Below are 23274 nucleotides of genomic sequence, written 5' to 3'. Positions count from 1 at the left end.
GTTTCTTTAAAGTCTAAAGCAGCGTCAAGCTGTAACAAAGCCCCCAGGGCTCCGTTGTCTTCATAGTGCATCCCAGTTGTTTCTTTAAAACTGCATTTATTGGGAAAAGATCAAAGATGTTCTAAGCCATTTCCCAAGCCACAGTTAACTGTTCTAAATAGTAAGTATTCACTGGTTTTAAAAGTATAAAATTGGGAAGAGTAGATTCTCCCTCCTCTGGAAGGTTACACAAAGAGTTGTAGATGATGACTTCCCTCCCCCTCCAGTTCTCCTCCTCCCCTCCTCCTTTCCTCTCCCTTGTCCTTTTTGAGACAAGGTCTCTCAGTGTATGTACCCTGGTTATGTCAATCAGGCTAGCCTCCAGCTCCATGAGATCTGCCTACTTCTGCCTCCCCAGTGCTGAAGGTATCTCTCATGTTGTTATTCCAGTGTGGGTCAGGCCACTACTGATCTTCTTAGCCCTTTCATCACTCCTTGACCATAACATTAAATTTCCTGGCACTCTTTTTTCTTCAAACTGTACATTCTGCATCTCTTTCCACCCCACTTGATCTTTTTCATCATAGACCTGCATAAGAATGATTACTAATAATCACAAGACAGAGTCAATTAGACTGTCTTGAAATCTCCTCCACCAAGGAAATTAGTTCAGGAGTTGGAGAGATGACTCAGAGGTTAAGAGCACCACTGGCTGTTCTTTAAGAGGTCCTGAGTTCCCAGCTCACAACCATCTATAATGAGATCTGATGCCCTCTGCTGGTGTGCAAGGAGAACATTGTATACATAGTGAATAAATCTTTAATGAAATAAAGGAATTAGTCCATTTTTTTTTCTTTTTTTCCTTTTGGTTTTTGAGACAGCGTTTCTCTGTGGCTTTGGAGCCCATCCTGAAACTTGATTTGTAGACCAGGCTGGTCTCAACTCACAGATTACCTCCTGAGTACTGGGATTAAAGGTGTGTGCCACCACCCCCCGGAAATCCATTACTTTTTAATTTAACCTCTTAGAGCAAGAACAGAAAGCAGTCACAGTCTTTGCCAAAATATCACAAGTGGTCTCTAGCCCTGTTGCTAATGATGTTCTCCTCTGAAGCCTCTTTATCTGGTCTCCAAAGTCCCCATAGTTCTTAGTATTATGGTCTTCCAAGATTCTACTGGGATGACCCATTAATCATCACTTACAATGGCCAACTTAAAATGTTTTTCTAGTCTGATGTCCCAAAATCTCATATATTCCTCCAAAAAGCTACATAGTCAAGTTTCATAGCAATAGCCTACTTCCTGGTTCTAACTAACTTCTGTCTTAGTTCCCTTTTTTACTGCTGTAACAAAATGACAGGACCAAGGCAACCTATAAAAGAAAGTATTAATTTAACTTATGGTTCCAGAGGGTTAGAGTCCATGATGGTGGAACAAAGGCATGGAGACAGGAACAGCTAGCTGAGTGCTTACATCTTGATTCAAGAGCAGGAAGCAGAGAGAGGGCACACTGGTGCACGTCTTTTGAAATCTCAAAGCTGACCCCATGATATGCCTTCTCCAATTAAGGCCACACCTCCTAATCCTTCCCAAACAGTTCCACCAACTGGAGATGCTGAGACTTGTGAGAAGTATCATTCAAACCACAACAATAAGACATAGAAAAGAGCTAAAGGATTCATAAATATAGTTGTCCCTCCATCTTGAAGGTGCTCCAATCACCTGTTCCATTAACCACACATTAAAAAATGCTTGAAAAAATTGATATCTGTACTAAACAAGTACAGATGTTTTCTTGTCATTATTCCCTAAATAATTTAGCATGGCAACAATTTACTTGTATGAGGTACTACAGTAAACCATGGTCAATATAGCATAAATAAGTAAATACTAAACTGTTTTATGTAATGGACTTGAACATCTAGGTCAGCAGTTCTCAAGCTCTGGGTTGCAACCCTTTTGGCAAACCTCTATCTCCAAAAAAATGTTACTGTTTCTAATACTAGCAAAATTACAGTTATGAAGTATCAATGAAAATAATTTCATGATTGGATTACCACAACACGAGGATCTATGTTAAAGTGTTGCAATATTAAAAAGGTTGAGAACCAGTGATCTAGATTTTGGTTTCTTTAAAGGGTCCTAAAATTAGCCCTTCAAATACCAAGAAATGATTATATGAGAAGAAAAATCTGTTTTCGCATTCATGCTTAATTTTGCAATATATGTACAGTTTTTTCATCTATTGATATATCTATCCTTTTCTTTATAAGCAGAAGACATTAGCAGACACTTTGATTCCTGAAGAATTTCATATTGTGTCAAATACAGGAGTTTCAGGTTTGGAGTGTTATGACGAGTGAGTACTATGATGTTTTGTTGTATATCTGATATGCACACTCATTTTTATGGCGAAGTAAGGAAATGTTTGGGCAAGCTGCCCTGGAACAATGTAAGAAAGATTAAAACAAACAAGCAAACAAAGAGATGGCTCAAAGAGTTTTGGTTCCCTCCCTCCCTCTCCCTTCCTCCCTCCTTCCCTTCCTCCTTCTCCTCCCTCCCTTCCTTCCTGTTTTTCTTCTTTTCTTTTTCTATCACCTCCTCCTCTTCTTACTTCTCCTGTTTGCTTTTAGAGCAAAGTTAATGTAGATTCGTTAAGGTAAAACACAGAAGAACTCCTGATAGTCAGGGGGACTCCAAGGGAGGAATACAAGAATTTTGGGTTTTCATGATTAAATAGTTATATACTTTCTCTTACAATTTAATTTTTTAATATTTTAAGAAGTAAAACTTTAGGGCTAGAGAGATGGCTCAATAGTAAAGGACACACTGACTGCTCTTCCAAACTACTTGGATTCAATTCTCAGCACCCACATGGCAACTCACAACTGTCAGTAATGCCAAGATCTGGCACCCTCATATAGACAAACATGCAGGCAAGACACCAATGAACATAAAATAAAAATAAATAAATTTAAAAATATGTTTAAAAAAGTGGAACTTTAGGGCTAGAGAGATAGCTTAACACTTAAGAGAACTTGCTGCTCTTGGAGAAAGCCCAGGTTTGAGTTAGTATCACATGGACATGGCAGCTCACAACTTCCTGTAATTCAAATTCTAGGGGATTTGATGCTCTTTCTGGCCTCTGATGGTACCTGCAAGCATATACATATATCTACATACATATACATACACCCAGGCATATACACATACACATAAAAACAATCTTTAAAAATATGGAACTTTGAGTTGTATGTAGTAGCGTATACCTATAATCCCAGCCCTGGGAAACTGAGGCAGGAGGATTGATTGCTAATTAAAGGTCATCCTGGGTTACATAGCAACACCCTCTCTCAAAACCCCAAACCAACCAAATTGTTAAAGCAGAACTTTTTTCCAAATTCCTTTATTTTCTTCAGAGACAGGGTCTCTCTGTATTATAGCCATAGCTGTCCTGGACCTCTCTTTGTAGACAAGGCTGTTCTCAAACTCATGGAGACCCTCCTCCCTTGCCTCCTAAGTGCTGGGATTAAAGGCATGCACCACTTCCAAATCCTAATTGTGGAAGGGGTTTGCACAGTGTGACCACAAATACAATGCAAGGCAGTCCTCTATGTCCGTCTTTAGGGCATGTTCCAGACGGGGCACTAGTCATTTCATCATTTGCTGGTTCCTTTTTATGCACTTTAATATGGAGTCTTGCTTTAATTTTCTAAAATAACAGCTGACTATTGTTTTTATTTTCTTCCTCTTTTTTGTACTGGAATTGAACCTAGGGCTTGTACATGCCAGCAAGGGCTCTACCATTGAGCTACATGTCAAGCCCACCTTACCATCTTTGAAAATGCCAAAAGGCACTTTTGTTGTTAATTGCATTTATTTACATGTGTGTGTTTAGGCGATGACATCAGAAAATAGCTCTTTGCATTCAGTACCCCCTTCTACCATGTGGGTCCCAGGCATTATACTCAGATTGTTGGGTTTGATGGCAAGTGCCTTTACTGGCAGAACCATCTCAAAGGCCATGTGGTTCAGATAGGCCTGTAGAGAAGATGATCTTACCAGTCCTCCTGCTTCTCCATCCCAAGTGTTGAGATTGCTAGATTACAGGTGTGTCTTTTTTTTTTTTTTTGTTAAATAAATCAAGGAAATCTTTGTATTTCAATATATCAGGGAATATAATTGAATATACTTTACTAAAAATGTTCCACATATGACCAGTGTCCATTTTTAAAATCGTATCCAAGCTTTTAAATTCTGGTGAGGTCTTTAGTTTGTCATACTGTAATTTCTTTCATCTCCACTCCTCCAATGAGTCCCCAGTAATTTCCCCAGAGAACACGGGTTTCATTTAGTGGAGAATGGCTCTTAGGAACCAGGCTGCTGGGTACATCCTCCAAATACTGTACTCCTTTCTGTTCTGTCTTCCCCTCTCCGTGCCCCAGAGCCTCATGTTCCATCACTGACCTATACTCTTCAGTTTTCTTAGAGTAACATTTTCTCATCTTATTTGTTGCAGCAAATACACCACCCTCCTCACAGACAGTGAGAACAGGCTGTTGCTCTTCCCATCCATGTGAGTACAGCGGGTTTTCCAAAGTGTTTCTTAGAAAGAGTAACCACATACACATATGTTCCTTTCCTTAGTATTTTATTAGACAAAAACATTCAAGTCATACCAGATACCCAAGGTAATAATTGCCTGTAAGACCATGATTCAATTAGTAGTGTTCCTGTGACTCACTGCATATTTAGATAAGCAGTATGTGTAGCATGACTCTCAGTACTGTAACGTGTTTTTATTCTGTACATTAAGCATTAAAATCTCTCTGCTTTGTTGTCTTTCTTTTATCTCTCAAGCACTTTAAACTATCAAGTGTTAAAGCCTATTTTTATGGCCTCTCCTTTGTTCTGTGTTCCTGTCACAGGTGGTAACATGTGGTGTATAGTACCTTTGAGGGTGAATATTATTTTTCTTGGTTTCTTTTTGTTTTGTTTTTATCCAAAATGTGTCTATTGGGATGGTTACCACTCAGCTTGAATCAGGTGCTGTTCAGTGCTGCTTCCTCCTGAAGGAGCATCCTTCTGTCAGCCGCGCTTTTCCGCCCCTGGCTGACAGAGGACAGTTGAGCAGCCAACACACAAGACTACCGTTTGTGCATGATCAAAGACTGTGGTGACTTTGTAGCATCCTGGGCATTTCACAGCCATAAAGTAGGAATTGGGGCTCTGCACCAGGTGCTTTCCTCTTTTCCTCTTCTGGAGAGGGATGAAGGAGATCCTTCATGTTCTCATAGGGAGGTCATAACTGCTGGAAAGGCTATTTTTCTTTTAAGAAAAAAAATTACTACTATTTTTTCCCCTTGTTTTAAAATGTGTTACTGCTATATCACTAAATAAATATATCTGGGCCTATCCCTTTAAATTGCCTTTAGTATGCCATAGTATATATTTTTCCCAAAACATTTTATATTTTTGTTTTCATCTGAAGATGGCCTGATGAGATGCTACTTACCTAAGTCTGTCCCTTTGATCTTTAGGAAACCTAATAAAAGAGTAGAAGTGATCCAGCTGGGTGATGTGATGGACACCATGCTGGAGAGGGCTGGAATAGAAAATGAAGCGTATACAGGGCCAACCAAGGTAATTGCCAGTCAGAATAACACTGTGGTTAAAAGTGTGTACTTGGGAGGCAGAGTGCTTGGCTTGGAATTCGACTGCCATTAATTAGTGGGTGGCCCTGGGTAAATCATCTCATATATTTGTACCTCAGTTTCCTAATGTACTGATTAGAAGTAATAATAGTACATGTTATTGTAAGTGTGATTGAATGGCAAATAAAAGTGCTTAGAAAGGGCCTGGCATATGGCAAACACTATACTGTCAACTGTTAGTGTAGTTAGTTATATGTTGTTTAGTCGTGGGGATGTGTTCTGAGACAGGCATCATTAGGTGATGCCACTGTGCAAACACGATAAGCATGGATTTACATAAACCTAGACATGCAAGCCTAGGTGGGATAGATTGCTCCAACTCCATAAGTAGTTGTGGCACAGTAGTATGGATCTGTGTATCCAAACAGAGAAGGTCAAAAAAAAAAAAAAAAAATATCAGCTGATGGGGATTTTCAGCACCACTCCAACCTTACAAAACCATGCTTATGACCTGGCCTGTTGTTGATTGAAGTGTTGTAATTCAGCATGTGATTATATTTCAAGGCTCCATGGATTGATCTTATTACTTAGTTTTATTTTTAAAATGGATATGTTATACATGTTTATGGAGTACAATGTGATAGTTCCTTATATAATGTATAGTGATCAGCTGGGGGAATTTGCATATCCTCCAATATTTATCACTTCCTTGTGATGGTACATTTAAAATAATTTTTACTGGATGTTTTGTTTTGAGATATGATCTATGTAACCCAGGCTTGCCTTGAACTCACTATATCAAGAGGTGACTTTGAACTTTTGTGGATGTCCTTGTACTTATGAATCTCCTGTCTCCATCTTCCAAGGGTTACAGTCAATACCTGTGATGTTTTGGGGTTGAGTAAAGAGCATTGTAAGAGCTTTACCAACTGAGCCACATCCCTAACCTTTCTATTGGCAATTTTGAAATATGTAACTGGATGGCATATGTCTTCTTAAGACTTTCAGGTTGAGGAGGATTTCAAGTTTCAATCCAGCCTGGGATATATAGCAAGTACTTATCTGAAAACAAACAAAACAAAAAGAAGCTGGTAAGATCAATCAGTGGGTAACGGTACTTGCCACCAAGTCTGATGACCATATATCTTATCTATACATGATGGATAAGATAGTATTATCTCAAATACTGTCACCAAGTCTGATGACTGTATGTCTTATCTATATGTATGGACAAGATAGTATTATCTCATATTCAAAATTTATAATTCACCAGTTGGCCCTCTAATGCAGTGGTTCTCAACCTGTGGGTCATGATCCCTTTGACAAACCTCTATCTCCAAAAATATTTGTATTATGATTAATAACAATAACAAAATAAAGAAAAACAGTTATAAAATAGTTTTATGGTGGGGTGGGGTCACCACAACATGAGGAACTGTATTAAAGGGTCTCAGCATTAAGAAGGTTGAGATCCACTGCTCTAATGGGTTTTATAAGCTATCTCCACTCAATTGAGTATCCCAGGATCCTAGGATGCTTTTAATTGTCATTGCTTTAGATAACTTCATTTCCAAACATCTCGCCAGCTTTTCATTGCTTTTCTTACCCTTGGTACCCTGCTGTCCATTGGTTAGTTTGTCCATAGAATCTGCCTCAGTTTTGGTTTCTCTGATGTAGACTCATGATCAGACTGAGGCTTCATTCTGGTGGGTACAAGACAGGAGTGGTATTGATAGTTTCAGTGCATCACACAAAAGCAACCAAAATTAGCTAGATTTTAAAAATCATTCCTGGATATGTATATATGTGAATGAAACTGCAACAAGCCAACCAAGATTTTACTAAAATTTGTTCACTTTCTGCATATTTCCTTTTAAAAATGATTTTGACTTATACCCTGTGATAAGCACCAATTATCTGACTTACCTCTGACAGATGCATCAACTACTACATGTATTGAAAAAGGAACAGACTATTTACAACACAGTATTTCATGAACTGATTCGACAAGTCAGTGTGGATTGTGTAGATAGAGGAGAGCTACTGTCAAGAATCAGGTTAGAGATGTTAACAGAATATTTCAGGTTCTTCCTTTCAAAAATTTAAATTATAATTTAGTGCATATTAATAGGATCCACCAACTATTGCCATACATGCATCTTTTTTGATGTGTTGAGTTATGCTTGTATTTGCTTTTGAGAAAGCCACAAAAATATCCTGATGGAACTAATATATGTTTAGTTTTAATCTTTATAGTAAAATCTTCATCTTGGTATAAGATCCAAAAGTCAGAGCTTTTCTATGCATAAGCCAGTGGTATCTGTTGAGTGCCTACTCTATGTCAAGTATTGAGATGCTTGATAGGACAGTGGAAAGACTTAATTGATTTTTAATTATTGAAAGAGTCTTATTTGGCTCAGGCTGGCCTCGAACTTGTCATATAGCCTTATTAGTATAAACCATCATGCCTGGCAGTGGTGAAATTTAAATGAGAACATAGGCTGGGGAGTGAACACAGTCTCAGTGGGTAGAAATGCTTGCCATGCATGCCTAAGGACTTGAAATCTGCAATGGAAGGAGATAACCAACTCCAGAAAATTGCCCTCTGACCTTCACAGGTGCCTCGTTGCCTGCACACCTGTGAGTACACACAGCCCTATCGCAGAATCATAATGACTCAATTAAAACTAAAAATGAAAACAGAAACAGGTGCTCAACATATGAGTCATTAATGGTAAAGATGATAAAATACTAGTTACTATAATTATCTTTCTTATGACTTTGGTGCTGTTCAGAAAGCTGAAAGAATCCATCAGCCAAACAATGTATCTGTATTTCACTCTCTGTGGAACAAGGAGAAGTTGTAGGAGCTTTCTGAACATCTCTTTCTTCCTTTTTTTTTTTTTTTTTTAGGCAGTGTCTCACTATGTAGCCCAGTCTGTCCTTAAATTATCAAAGATCTGCCTTCCAGTTCCTGGGAGGTACTGGGATTAAAGGCATGCACTATCATACCCAACCTATCAGTTTCTTTTTAAAAAGTATTATTATGCATATCACGTGTATATGAGAGCACAGGGTGGGGTGGGGGTGGGGGTGGTGGACTTCCCTGCTGAACCATACCTCTAGCATAGCACCCTTTTCTTCTAGTGTGGATTTCTGCTTCCTGCTGTCTGACTGGTCTGAGGAAGTAGAAGCAAAGCCATTAGAGAATGGTTAGGATTAGGAGAGGAGAAAATAGAATACTGTGAGCAGTGCCAAATCAGAATAACAACAGAGCAGCAGCCTATGTGGTCAAGCACAAAATTAAGCCCAGAGTGAAGAGATAAAAGTACAGGACTGATAGCAAAAGAAACAACTCCTTTGAGTGAAAGCATTTTAATAATTTTTAAATAGTTAGTGTCTTTATATTTAGTCAGTTTGAGGAAATTGTCACCTATGAATTCAACTATATGAAAATCCCAGTCTATTCAAGGCACTCTGAATAGATTCACGACATTGTCCCTCTCTCAAAAGAATTTATAATTTAGAAGAACTAAAGCAATCCTATATTTGTTTCATGTCTCAGTTATTATTTATATTCCCAATAGCCATGTCTCTGGTTCTAACTCACCGTGTGTGTGCGCTGTGGGAGAGGAGTCTGGATTCCTTTCTTTTTCGTCCTTTTCCCACATACAGTTCAGGTGTGCCCATTGGCTATTTAATTTCCTGATATTATTTTCTTGTTTGCATTCTTCCTGTCTCTCTTTTCTTTCCCTTTTCCTTTGTTTCTCCTGCAGAGAGAGATATGTGCAAATGCTTGACCAAATTGCCCGGCAGATGATTGAATTCTACAAAGACTTGGTAACTCAGCGGGTGATGGACCAGCGCATCTTAGAAGAACTGTACAACTTCAAGAATGTGATTGAGGAGTTGACCAGGTGAAAACCTTGAGGATCCTCAACACAAAGTGGAAGCTAGAGCCCTGTCTTTACCTGTAGTAAAAGAAAATCATGGAGAGGATTGGTTAGAAATGAAGGTTCTTTTGCTTTTAGTACTTTTAACTTGAAAATCAGGAGAACTGGATACTGGTAGAAGGGCAGACGCTGGGTTACTCATTTTAACTAAAACCCACAATTCTACCTGTATTTGATAGAGAAGAACCTGTTGCACATTATAGACATTTATCTTAATCGTATTTACAGAACACTTCCATGAGGGTAGATGTTATTGTTCAAATTCCAAAGAAAATAAATATACTATAGCAACATGGTTGGGGGTTAACCTTGGATCAGGATGACCAGTGGCAAGAATGAAGAAGAACACAGGCTGGCAGACCGAAGTGGGTGCAGCTTCTGCCCCTGCTGTGTTCTGGAAGATGCTAGTGTCACATCGTTTTGTCTTTTCCTGTCAGTCTAAGTCCATCGCCAGATCTGACGAGAGTCCACCCAGGATGGGCACTGGAGGTTTTGGGTAGAAAATGAAGGTGTGGGGGTGGACACACAGAGTAACTGAGATTATATGTACATTTGATTGCTAGAGTAGAAAAGTTTTCATCTTTGAGTTTGAAATTTCTTTCCTTTTTTTTCCTCAGGGAACTTTGTCTGGTTCGGGCCCATGACAGCAAATTAACAAAGGAGGCAGAGAAAGCCCAAAAGGATCTGGCAGAAGCTCTTTTGGAAGCAGAAAAGAATGCAAAGTGAGTTGGTAAAGCTTATATAGCTTGGTAATGGAAGGAGGAGATGTCTGGTCATCTGACTTTCCTGAGCCTCAGTTGGCCCATATGTAAAATCCAGGCTGCAGGACCACCTGCTTCCTACGGTTATTATGATGGTTAAAAGTGACAGTATGATAGAGCCCTTCAGATGTCATCTCTGGCTCAGTGTCAGTTAATGAAGCCTTTGGGGATATGCTATGTTTATATCCTGTCCTTGACTGTTCAACACTCTAAAGGTGCAGGTCACACAGGCAGAGACAGGAACCATATCTGTGTCTGTTCCCTGAAATACACTGAAAACTTAATGTGACGATGCAAATATTATGAACATGTTATTTGTATGCTAAGAGATTGGACCGTTTGCTGAACCTCACAGCCAGAGTTCATAACATAATTTGAGGTCACTTAATGCTGATAGCCTACTGTGTTCTCAGCTGTTAGTTTGACCTGCCTTTAAGAGAACATTATATCAATAAACTTGATTTGCCTTGGATTTCCCAAGTAGCAAACTTTTACAACTTAGGCTAATGCACAGCTGTAATAGTAAATTATGTACTCCTCAGAATAGGACAGTTGTTGGAATAAGCTCTAATATTTCCTATTGCCTTAGCCTGGACATTTAGGGTGTGTTTCTTGCTTGATGTTCTTGTTATAGTTCTAACGTTGTATATGTTTTTTACCTTTTCATTCTCCTGAACAACAGTTGATATTTGTTCTTATTGTATATAGTTTTTGTATCAGGTTTAGAACCCTATTGTTTAGACAAAAGTGGGAATTGTTTTGGGAACTCTTTCAGCCAATCGTTTTGAGGTACCAGCCCCTTCTGGTACCTCAAAGTCAGGTATAAGACTGGGAGGTGTGCTCTCCTTCTTGGGTGGTGGTTTCAGGGTGGATGGCAGCTTTGAGAACCAAAGGTTCTCTACCTTGCTTTGTCATTCGTGAGTGATCCCCCAATAAATCCCTGACTTCCCTTTCTCTGGGCTTTTGTGGATTTTATCTGCACATATGTCTGTGTACCGTGTATGCACAATGCCTATGGGGTCCAGAAGAGGGTGTTAGATACCTTAGAACTGGAGTTAAAAATGATTGTGAGCTGCTGTTTGGGTGGTGAGATCCAAATACAAGTCCTGTGCAAGAGCAGCAAGAGCAGCAAGAGCCCTTAGTGGCCAAGCCATCTTTGAGTCCCCAGTTTTGCTCTTTTATGAATTAGGGTATTCAATATTTTTATAAAATTGTTCTCTGTCAGGCAGAAAGGTAAGCACATCATGAAGTTACAGCTCCAGGGATTTTCCTGTGTGCCTGTCTATGTGACTGTTCTCTCAGTTATTCTGAGCACACGGAAGACTTGAAGTGGTGGATCCTGATGCATGCCAAGGATAAAATTCTATGTCACTGAACTTGAAGTCTGATAGCAAAGTTAAGATCAGTGAGGGGGAATGTTATTTGTCACTGTCTGACTTAAATGTCCTATTGCTGTGAAGAGACACCATGGCCACAGCAACTCTTACAAAGGAAAACATTTCATTGGGAATGGCTTACAGTTCAGGGCTTATTTCATATCAGCGTGGGGGGAACCATGGTGCCACACAGACATGATGATGGAGGAGCTGAGAGTTCTACATTGGATTGGGAGGCAGTATGGAGGGAGAGAGAGAGAGAGAGAGAGAGAGAGAGAGAGAGAGAGAGAGAGAGAGAGAGAGAGAGAGAGACTAGTCCTAGCTTGAGCATGTGAAACTCAAGCTCATCCCCAGTGACATACTTCCTCCAACAAGGCCACACCTCCTAATGCCACTCCCTGTGATCAGGCATTCAAATCTATGAGTTTGAGTTTATGGGGGCCATTCAAACTATCATGATCACTTAGTAATTGATGAAATTATTCTTTTCATCACATTTAGTGTGTGTGTGTGTGTGTGTGTGTGTGTGTGTGTGTGTGTGTACGCGTGTGCATGTGTGTATGTGCGCTGGGGGTTGAACTCAGGTTTTCAGGAGTGGCAGTAAGTGCTTGCTGCCATCTTGCATGCCCCAACAACTTCTGTTTGGCTAAACTCAAAGGGCTTTTAATTCCAAGAGCGGAAATGGGGTAAATTAGAAGGAAAATGTACTTTCTGCTAGACATGGAAACACAATAAGAAAGAGGTATGTCTTGGGTTAGAGTTACTATTGCTGTCATGAAACATCATGACTAAAAGCAACATGGAGAGCAAGGAAGTCAGGACAAGAACTCAAACATGGTAGGATCCTGGACGGAGGAGTGCTGCTTATGGGCTTGCTGGCTCTTGGTTTGCTCACCTGATTATCCTGCTTTCTTATAGCACCCAGGACCATCAGCCCAGGATGGCACCACCCACAATGAACTGGGCCCTCCCATATAGAGAAATGTCCTATAGGCTTGCCTGCAGCCCAATTGTATGGAGGCATTTTCTCAATTGATGTTCTCTCCTTTCAAATGACTGTAGCTTGTGTCAAGTTTACTTAAAAACTAGCCTGGACAAGGTGCTTAATTATACATAAGCCTTTGGGTGGCTGGGAGGGAATCTCTTTTAATCTTGAGCTAATTTATATGATATAAAGTTTTTATGACTTACAGTTTATTAGGCTTCAGGACTTTAATAAAGAGTCCTAATCAATCAGCAAAGATGATTAACAATAACATTACTGCATTACTATTACTTGCATTCTGAATTTTAAAAAATGTTTTAAAAACTGTGTGAATGTGTTCATTAGATACAATGATATTTAGAAGGTTCATTGGGCATATTATTTTTGTCATGACTATTATAATATTTGTAAATAAGATGTGAACTTTTAAAATTTCACTCTAAAAAGCATTACCAATATATCTAGCAAGTATGCCACAGTTACCTTATAAAGGAACAGGCTGCTTATTTTCATAATGAAGCTATTTTTAAAGTATCTAAATAGATATTCTTAACTTTCTTTCAGAATAGTAGAAGACTACCATGACTTATATACATTACAGAGAGGAAGGATGGAGAATGATATTAAACTACTAATGACAGAAAGGGACATTTGGAGCTCAGCCACATATGAATTGGCCCTAAAGGTTGGTTCATCTGGGTTCACAACTCAGACTCCTATATTGACCAAAGTTCCATCTGACAATTTTGTTTTTTGTTTTTATTTTTTATTTTTTTGGTTTTTTTCTGGTCAGGGTTTCTCTGTGGCTTTGGAAGCTGTCCTGGAATTAGCTCTTGTAGACCAGGCTGGCCTCGAACTTACAGAGATCTGTTTGCCTCTGCCTCCCGAGAACTGAGACTAGAGGTGTGTGCCATCAACACCCAGCTTCCATTTGACAATTTTTATTAACATAATCAAAAAGTATAAGAAGAAAGAAGGTATATATTTATTGATGCAATCATGGGTTTTGTGGGCACTGAAGATGAAAAGTTTTTTTTCTCTATTGAGTAACTAGCTATTGTGCAATTTAGGGCTGTTTTTTTTTTCTTTAACTGGAACCTATACACTATGACTCTAAATTATTATTATTTTTTGGTTTGGGCATATATTAAAACTTTTAACTTTAATGCATGCTAATTTTTAGATGTTGTGTACACAAATCCCTAGAAAAAGGTAGTGTGGCTAATGTATACTAATTCTAATGTCTATAAAAAGTAGCTCTTATTTCTTCATCTCCTGTAACCATGTCAGGGCTCTTGGATATCATGTCACATGGGTTATGGTTAGGGAAACCTGTAGAACATGGCAGCAGTGCTTTACAGGGAGAACAAATCCCATATTAGTCTACATATTAAAGATGAATATGTGTTGGCTCTCTGTTCTGACCCTTGGGACTGCTAGGTAATAACACTGAATTCTTACCCATATGAAATTTAAAAAATCTGATCCAGTTGGATTGGTTCAAAATACCACTGGTGGCAGACCACCAAGCTCTCCTTGCAGGCAGCTTGCATGATGGATCTGTGTGGTGGCTTGTCTGCTTGGAGAACATGCAGGTGTCCTAAACCTAGAGAGAAAGCTTGTATACTGGGCAGTAGAATCAAGACTTTCTTACTTGGGGAAAAGTCCAAGAAAGGATTACATTTTAAAATGTAAAAACCATGATATTACAAATGTATTAGAATCAATTATGAATATAAATGTTTTTTATGATATATAGTGAGTTCCAGGACAGCCATGACTACATAATGAGATTCTGTCTCAAGAAATGAAAACAAACAAACAGGCAGAAAAACTAGACTTTGTAAAATTTGTATGTGTATGAGTAAAAATGTGGGTGAAGCCTGAAAAACTGGAAAGGAGAATAAAAGAGGGTAAAATAGGTGCTGAGGGGGGATAGGAATAGGTGAAAGGACACATGGGATATAAAGGAGAAAAAGAAGCTGGGTGTGGTATACATTAATCCCAGCTCTTGGGAGGCAGAGGCAGGTGGATCTTTGAGTTCAAGGCCACCTTGGTCTACAGAGTGAGCTCCAGGACAGACTGGCTACACAGGGAAACCCTGTCTGAAAAAAAAAAAAAAAAAAAAAAAAACAAAACATAGAATTTTCCAGTGCTCTTTTTCACTTCAAACTGTACATGTAGTATTTCTTTTTCCCTTACTTGATCATTTTCATTGTAGATCTGTGTAAGAGTGATTACTAACAACCACATACCAGAGTCAATATTAGGCTGTCTTAAAATCTCCTCTGTCAAATTATTTAGTTCATTACTCTTAATTCTTAGGACAAGGGCAAAAAGAAGCCAAGAAGCCATAGCCTTTACCAAAACATCACAAGAATACTTTCTACCCAGTTCTAATATTGTTGCCCTCTAAATCCCCTTGAGCTGTCCCTCTAGTCCACAGTGATCTCAGCACTACTGTCTTCCAAGCTCCTACTACAATGGACCATTAAGCTCTGCTTATAGTGTTCAAAGACTTTTCTAGTCCAAAGTCCCAAAGTTTTCCACATTCCTCCAAGCAAACAAACCACATGGTCAGGTCTGTCATAGCAGTAATCCACTTCCTGGTACCAACTTTTGTTTGGGTTGCTTTTCTATTTCTATGATAAAACACTATGAGCATGCCAATTTATAAAAGAAAGTGTTAATTGGGCTTTTTGGTTTCAGAGGTTAGAGTGCATGGTGGTGGGGTAAAGGCATAGTGGTAGGAACAGCTGAGCACTCACGTCCTGACCCAAAAGAAGGGGGCAGAGAGAGGGTACACTTTGTCTGAGAGAGGATCTCTATTTCTGTCTCTGTCTCCCCGCCTCACATACACACACACTGTAAAAGCTAGGCTAGCTGACCTAGAGCTTCCAGGGACTTTGCTGTAGCCAGTTCCCATCTTGGTGTAGGCATGCTGTGGGTACGGAAGTGTCCCACCACGCTGGCTTCACCTGGGTTCTGGGTATTTGCACTCAGGTCCTCATGTTTTATCTACTGGGCCATCTCTCTAGTCCCAGCTTACCTTCTTTTGTATTGTCTTTCTCTTTCTCAGCAATCTGCAGGTAGCCCATGATGGTCTTTGTGAAACCCTGAAGCTTTGTTCTCTAGTATTAGAATTAGTCTGTATTTTCTTTATCTGAGTGGCAGTTTATGGTCTCCCATCTTACCCAGAAGTCCTGAACTGTAATATACTTCCAGTTCAATAGTTTTGGAAAGGTGTAAAATTATGATTCATATTATTAAAATATGAAATTTTGATTGAAGTAATGGCTGAATAAAAATTGATATGTGAAAACATTACAAGTAAATTAGAGTGTTTAAAAATGTTTTAGGTTCCTGATTATAGTACATTTTTTTTAATAGGTGATTGAAAGAAATAGAGTCATAATGGCTAAAAAACTCTACCTCAGTGAAAAAGGCTGGAATAAATATGCCAAACATTTCATTATAATGCTGTCAACTAAGGTAAACCCCAGTTTACTTATGTCATGGGGTAAAATGACTGTTATGTTTTGACGCCATAGGCTTTGCCTTGCCAAATCTATAGATTCTTAAGTACAGTTCTATATTTATGCTCTGTTGTGGGTAGAATGAAAAATATAAGGGAAGGAGTAAAGACTCTTACATTGTCTTCCACTGTAATCAAAGCAACACATCTAAGTCTAATAACACTCCAGAGTCTTATAGAGTTATTTATTATTACTGCTTAAGATAAAAGTAAGAGGTTGTGGTTGGGTGTGGTGGTACAATACCTGTAACCTCAGAACTCGGGAGTTTAACAGGCTTTCTTTTGGGCCATCAACTAGCTCCCAAATCATGACATGGGGGGCTTATTATTAGTTATGAATGCTCAGCCTTATCTTATGCTTGTCCCATTAGCTCTTATAACAAATTAACCTGTTTCTCTTCATCTGTGTTTTGCCTTGGGTTTTTTTTTTTTTTTAACTTTTCTTTCATTCTATATATCCTACTCTGTGTTTGTCTGCATATCTGGCTGGCCCCAGGCATCTTCCTCTCTTCCTCCCTCATTCTCTTCTTTCTTCTCTCATGAGCCTGGATTCGTCCTCCTACTTATTCTCTCTGCCTGCAAACTTCACCTATCCCTCTACTGCCTAGCTATTGGCTGTTCAGATTTTTATTAGACCAATCAGGTGCCTTAGGCAGGCAAGCTAAAACAACAAAAGATATTTATATAATTAAATTAATGCAGCATAAACAAATGTAACATATCTTTTAAATTTATGTGCATGTATGTGTGCCTGTGTGATTATGTGTACCGTGTGTGTAGTTGTCCTCAGGCTAGAAGAGGGCATCAGATCCTCTGGAGCTGAAGTTTTGAGTCACCAGATGTGGGTGCTGGGAACAGGGCCCCAGGTCAACCCTCTGAAGATTAGTAAGCATTCCTGACCACTGAGCCATTTCTCCAGCTCCTGTCATCTGTTAAAATAATCTTCTGAGACATATATTAGTGTCTTTATTTTGTGGTAATAAAAATGAACTTCAGACTAAGTAATGTCACTGTCTAGAATTCACATTTGGTTTTGCCTGGCTGTCCAGTTCCTGTGCTTACCAGTGGTCATTCTGCCACTACAAAAGTCCTGTGGGAAAACTAAGTTCATTTTGAAAAGGAAAAATTATTGTCCCTAATAAATGTCCCACAGAAAATCCATTACCATAATGTTAATGTAAATGATGGTGTTTAGAAAAAGAACTATCTTCAACCTCTTGACACACTTCCTGTGAATTCTTCTAGTAATTCAATAGTGATAAGTGCGTCGTACCCGATTGTGTGCATTTTAGGACACTGCAGACCTCCAAGTGCTACAGAATTTGACAGAGAAATGGAAAACGTTAGTGAACCGATTTAAGCAGGAAGTGGAACAAACAGAGGAATCAACAAAGAACAGATCACAAACTGTGAAGGAAGGCATTCTCAAATGGCAGCAATTCTTCACAAATAACATGTGGGTCTGTAAGAATCTTGCTTTTCTGATTTAATAATATTGTGTCTGGTAATGCAGCTAATCCCACTATTAATTACTGTAACAAACACACAGTTTGGGGGGAGGCGAGAACATTCTTTACTGGGCCTTGAACACAGGTGCTTTCCAGTGCCCTCCTGATCTCCATGTCATATTGCTGTTGCCTTTATTTAACTCCAACTCTTTGTCCCTACCTCATTTTTTAAGATTTATTTTTATTTGTGTCTTTGTGTGTGATATGCATGTATGTGTATGTGTCCAAGGCTGCTAGAAGAGGATGTTGGCTCCCTTTGGGTGATCCTTCTTCCCACCTTCTTTGAGATAGGGTCTCTTGCCTCATATAGGCCCACAAGCTTCTGGACATTCTCCTGTCTCCATTTCCTGAGGGCAAGCTGGGACTACGGTTTTTGCTAATGCTTCCTGCTTCTGTGTGGGCTCTAGAGACCCAGAGCTCATCAGGCTTGAGTGGCAAGTGCCCCCCCCCTCCAGTGAGCATCTCCCCAGCCCAGAGTAGTCTGAGAGTGGAAGAAACTAGCAATAAAGTAGGTAAGTTGAGGCTGGTGACTAAATCATATGTGCAAAGACAAGGTTAGCAAGAATCTCTGCTTTGGATACAGACTGGACTAGACAATTTTACTCCTTTTGCACACATGACTCACTGATTGTCCGGCTGGTACTCACATTCTAGACAGAAAACAGTGAAGGGTGATAGTTAACCTCCATGATCTGTGTGACTACATGTAGAGTCACTTTGGAATCCCTTGGAACATCTGGGAGTGAGTTCAGCTTAGGACAGAAGACATTGCCACAGAGACACATTTTAAGCATCATTTATTTCAATTTTCCTTTAGTGGTTTCAGTTTTTCAAAACCCTTGAAGACTTCCCAATTAGTGGAGGTGAAAATTCTGAAAGCCAAAGTTGATACATCTCTGAGTGGCTTTGTGCAGCACACTGAGAAGTGAGGGGATCCAGGTGTCCACTCCCTTGTCCTTCAGGAACTTAAGAATGACTTCATCAGGCTAGCTATGATGGCTCTACCTCATAATGTGGGGGTAAAAGATCATGAATTCAAGGCCAGCCTGGGCCTTTATCAATATGTTTTAAGCAGTCACTTATAGCTCTTCATGGCTAAGCATACCTGCTTTTCTGATTTCTAATTTAGAAATAGAAACTCTGACTTTTCCTCACTTCCACCTCTCTTTCCATTACGAGCCAAAAGCTTCAGCATGCGTTTCCTGACCCAGGACTCACTGTTTTTCTGGACACTGTCCCTCCCCCCCCCCCATCTCTAGAGCTGCTCCACAACCCCCATGTCAGCTCTGAGGGCTTTTTCCTCCCTTCTCTGTCTTCCTCCTGTCAGCAGCTGTTGGGTTTCAGCTTGCTTGCCCGGTTGTTTTTCTTTCAAGCTGTAACAATAAAATGATCTTTAAGCTTCAAAAAAGGGACATTTTGTTGTTTAAAAAACTAAACAAATAATAAGTAAAAATATAGAAGAACAAAAATAAGCAGTTTTGTTCTTGTACACTTCAGAGAAGTGAAAGGGAGCTTCTCAGAAGAGGTTGAGACTCCTGACCTAGGGTCCTCTTACTTACCCATCTGCCAGGCTTCCAGTCCATTCACACAGTGTTTGGCGGGAATTCTTATGGACACCCTAGTCTTGTGTTCTCGAGATCAGAACTTGCTCTTTATAGAAATGTGTTGAAGGCTCCCAGCCCCATAACTTGGTTAGTTAGAACCAGGATTTGTTATTTCTGATTGTGAATTTGAAGAGGAATACCCATGACAGGAGGGGCTGGGCCTTGAGACTGCTTTTTTGGTGGAGACTGCTTTTTAATGTTGTTGTTCACATGTGGACTTGTGGGTTTCTTTGTGTGGCCCTTGTTCTGAAACCTCTCTCCTCTTCTTCCAGTGGAAAAGAGATTGTAAGCCCTAGTAGGGGGAACCCACTCACTGCAATCCTTATCGACTTCAAGGAGTTTCAAAAGGTAAGACTTTCTCAAAATAGTCTGCCAGTCCAGTTGCTGGTGGCAGGTGTGATGGCTCACACCCACAGCTGAGCCGAATTTCATCCTTTAAATGGCATGCCAAGGTTTATGAATGACAAAAAATGAAAAAAATATCAACAAAACCACTGGGGTCTTTAAAATATGTTTAAATACTTTTCAGTTTTGTCTCAGTTTGTGGGTTAAATGAAATAAGGCTGTATGGTGAAGTGGCTCTGATTCTCTGTTGAATTCGTGGTATAATTACTATTTCTGCTCCCCTTGTGTCGAGAACAAGTTGGACTTTTTAAATTAATTACATTTTTATAAATCATGGGGAAATATACACAACATAGATACCATTTGAACCATTTAAGTGTATAGGTCAGTGGCATAGAGTATATTCATTCACACTGCTTCATGGTCCATCTTCCAAATGGACTGCTCCTCATTGAACAGTAAACCCCAGTGTTTGCTTTTCCTCAGCCCCTGAAAAGCTACTCTCTGTGAACTGGTGGTTCTGGTATTTGTCCACCTATGAATGGCTTATTTCCCTCAGGATATTACCTTCAAGATTCATTCATGTTTCAGGATTAACCCCCTTTTTAAGGCCATGCTATGTTTTATTGGGTATGTGCCACATATATTACATTTCACACATTATTAGGATGTTTTTAAAAAAAAGTTCCAAGTTTTAAAAATAAACTTTATTAAGTCACCATTATGAGGGCCAGAGATATGGCTCAGCAGTATAGTAGCACTGAGCCTAAAGTGTGTCAGAACCTGGTTCAAGCCTCAGTAACACACACACACACACACACACACACACACACACACACACACACACAGACAGACACACACCACTACTATGATGCGACAGTAATGGAACAAAGAATGTATAATGACATTGAATTAATTGAAGAAAGAATATCAAACATATGCCCTAATGAACTTGCATACAGAGCCCAAGAAATGATTTTTTTTTTTTGTATATGCTTTTGAGACTAGGTCCCCAGCAGCCCATTCTGATCCTGAACTCACGATGTAGCCACGACCAGACTGGAGTTCCTCCCAACCCTCTTGCCTTTCAATGGTGGGATTACTGCTCCCAGATGTGACTTGACTCAACCATAATAATCTTACTTATTTCTTTTATTTGGCAGGTTTGACACATATGGCTAAAATAGAAAAATACTTAATTAGGAATAATAATAATCCTTATTTAGTTTATTAAACTGGCTGGAAATGCACTTCATACATTATCATATCCTTTCTGACAGCGCATGATAGATTCCCATCTCACATATTCCCAGACTTAGCTGAGTTACCTGTCAGTGGCAAATGACAGAATAGTTAACTAGTTACCTGTCAGTGGCACATGACAGAATAGTTAACTAGTTACCTGTCAGTGGTAAATGGCAGAATAGTTAATTAGTTACCTGTCAGAGGCAAATGGTAGAACAGTTAACTAGTTACCTTTCAGTGGCAAATTGCAGAATAAGAATTTGAGCATGAGTGTTTTTTACTCCAAAATCTTACAAGAAGAAATGTACAAGCAATGACAATAACCCAGGACACTCTAGAATCACTAAGAATCTTGGGGCCTGGAGGTTTGGGGCAGGCTTGGATTAATAATGTCCTATTCTCCCCCTCTCTGCTTCTTCCCTTCCTAGTTGCTGAGTGATGAGAAAGAAAAGTTTACAGGGGATTTTTTGTTGGCCAAATATGACTCCCTCAAGATCATTAAACGCTTGCAGGAGAACTGGACAGACATTGGGTTTGGGATATTTTGTCGTCATAAGAACATGGACGGGGAGTTGCCCCCAGAGCATGAGTACATGGAAGAAATGATAAAAACCATAGGCAGGCTCTACAGAGAGTATGAGATAAGAATAAATGGTGACAACGGTAAGCAAGCAAGCAAAAGGAGATGTCTTGGCATTGTAAAGAATCTAAGGAGTAACTACAGTGTTGGATACTGTTAAAACTCAAAGACTTCATAGAAATTAAAATCTAAGAGATAAGTACAAATTATCCCAGTTTCAAGCAGAAAAAAAGCATTGAGAATCATTTTGTTGAGATACAACTTAATATATATCGTCCACCTGTTTAGAGTGTGAATGCAACATACACAGTTGTGTATCCACTACCATGGTTGAGTTTACAATATTTAGAATACTTCACTAGGAATTCTAAATCCTGTATCCTTCAGTTCTTACCTTTTTATCCCCCTCATCCCTACCCTATTCCTAAATCCACTTTTTATCCTCTGTAGTTCCTTTTGGGCTTTTTATATGAATGAGATATGTGCTTTGTGCTGCCCTTTTATGCTTCTTTACATAGTATCATGATGTTTTTAAGGGTCATCTATATTTATAGCTTGTACCAATCTTTCATACCTTGCTCCCCTCTCCATCTTGAGGTAGGGTCTCTCTATGTAGCCCTGGCTGGCCTGAGATCGTTATATTGACCAGACTGATCCCTGAACCACTATCTTTTTTTTTTTTTTTTTTTAAATGTGAGAGCTCGATTCAATTAGCCAATGACATTTGGGGTGACTAGCCATATGGGTGTTGTTTGGAGTAGGGGAGAGGGGTTGGGCTTCCCGGTGGAAGGCTTTGTGACATAATGTACCATTTGGTGACCTGGTCCGGAGCTTTCTCCATCTTTCCCTGGTGGACAAAAAGGCTGTGGCGTTGCTGCCCACTGTATCTGCATGTGTGTGTGTTCCCCATTATCCCTTAATAAATAAGTCTTCTTCCCAACCATCTGTTGATTTCTTGCAATATTTAGGACATAACTTATCCACAAACTTGCAGTCTTCATGCCTCAGCCTTCATGTGGTGGGTTACAGTCATTTGCTACCATAGCTGGCCTTCCATCATTTTTATGACCAGATAAACTGTCATGTATACAACTGATATAGTTTCACCTGCTGATAGACATTCTGGGTTGTCCCTCTTTTCTGTGTTCATTCCTCTGGAAGTCCTGGCTGTTTGACAGCTCTTGTTTAGGTTTTCAGAGACTACACTGTTGCTGAGGTGGATACAGTTTCATATCCTCAAAGGCAGCCATTGGACTCAAGTTTACCTTGTCAGTGGATGTGAAACACTGTTTCACTGTGGTCTTAATTTGTATGCTACTACTTAAATGTTTGTCTACCTTACAGTTCTTTTATTTTAGGTACAAATCACTCTTCAGACATATAACTTACAAATATTTTCTCCCATTCTCTTGGTTGACTTTTCAAATATCTGTTGGTTTTGCCTGAATATATGTCTGTATAGCATATATACATAGGGACTACAAAGACCAAAAGAGGGTATCTGATCCCTTGGAACAGGAGTTACAGGTGGTTGTCAGTTGCAATATGGGTGCTGGGAATTGAACCTTAATCCTCTGGAGCCATTTAATCAGCCCCAGCCTCATATTTCTTTGTTGAGTCATTTTGTAAAATAAAAAATCAGAGACCTCAACTATTTCTTTGGAATGGTCTCCTAGTTTTTGCTTTGTATGTTGTGGTGCTCTGATATTGATTGTCTATGTGTTTATAATTGCTGCACCTTCTTCATGGA

At 39.4% G+C, this 23274-nt stretch overlaps 1 protein-coding gene across 1 annotated transcript in view; it reads left to right on the top strand.

The window, feature by feature from the left end:
* Positions 1 to 23274, top strand: part of Axdnd1 (axonemal dynein light chain domain containing 1) — a 67767-nt gene that overhangs the window by 8658 nt on the left and 35835 nt on the right. The window contains exons 5-15 of the mRNA XM_051185743.1: positions 2252 to 2337; positions 4498 to 4554; positions 5519 to 5621; positions 7568 to 7689; positions 9409 to 9549; positions 10203 to 10307; positions 13272 to 13392; positions 16098 to 16199; positions 17535 to 17698; positions 19627 to 19702; positions 21373 to 21607. Coding sequence (XP_051041700.1) covers positions 2252 to 2337; positions 4498 to 4554; positions 5519 to 5621; positions 7568 to 7689; positions 9409 to 9549; positions 10203 to 10307; positions 13272 to 13392; positions 16098 to 16199; positions 17535 to 17698; positions 19627 to 19702; positions 21373 to 21607 — 1312 coding nt within the window. The remainder of the gene's footprint in view (positions 1 to 2251; positions 2338 to 4497; positions 4555 to 5518; positions 5622 to 7567; positions 7690 to 9408; positions 9550 to 10202; positions 10308 to 13271; positions 13393 to 16097; positions 16200 to 17534; positions 17699 to 19626; positions 19703 to 21372; positions 21608 to 23274) is intronic.

Source organism: Phodopus roborovskii, unplaced genomic scaffold (genome assembly GCF_943737965.1).
Source record: "Phodopus roborovskii unplaced genomic scaffold, PHOROB, whole genome shotgun sequence".
In the NCBI taxonomy this organism is placed as follows: domain Eukaryota; kingdom Metazoa; phylum Chordata; class Mammalia; order Rodentia; family Cricetidae; genus Phodopus; species Phodopus roborovskii.
Note: the sequence above shows the minus strand (reverse complement) of the source record. Positions and strands in the feature narration are given on the sequence as shown.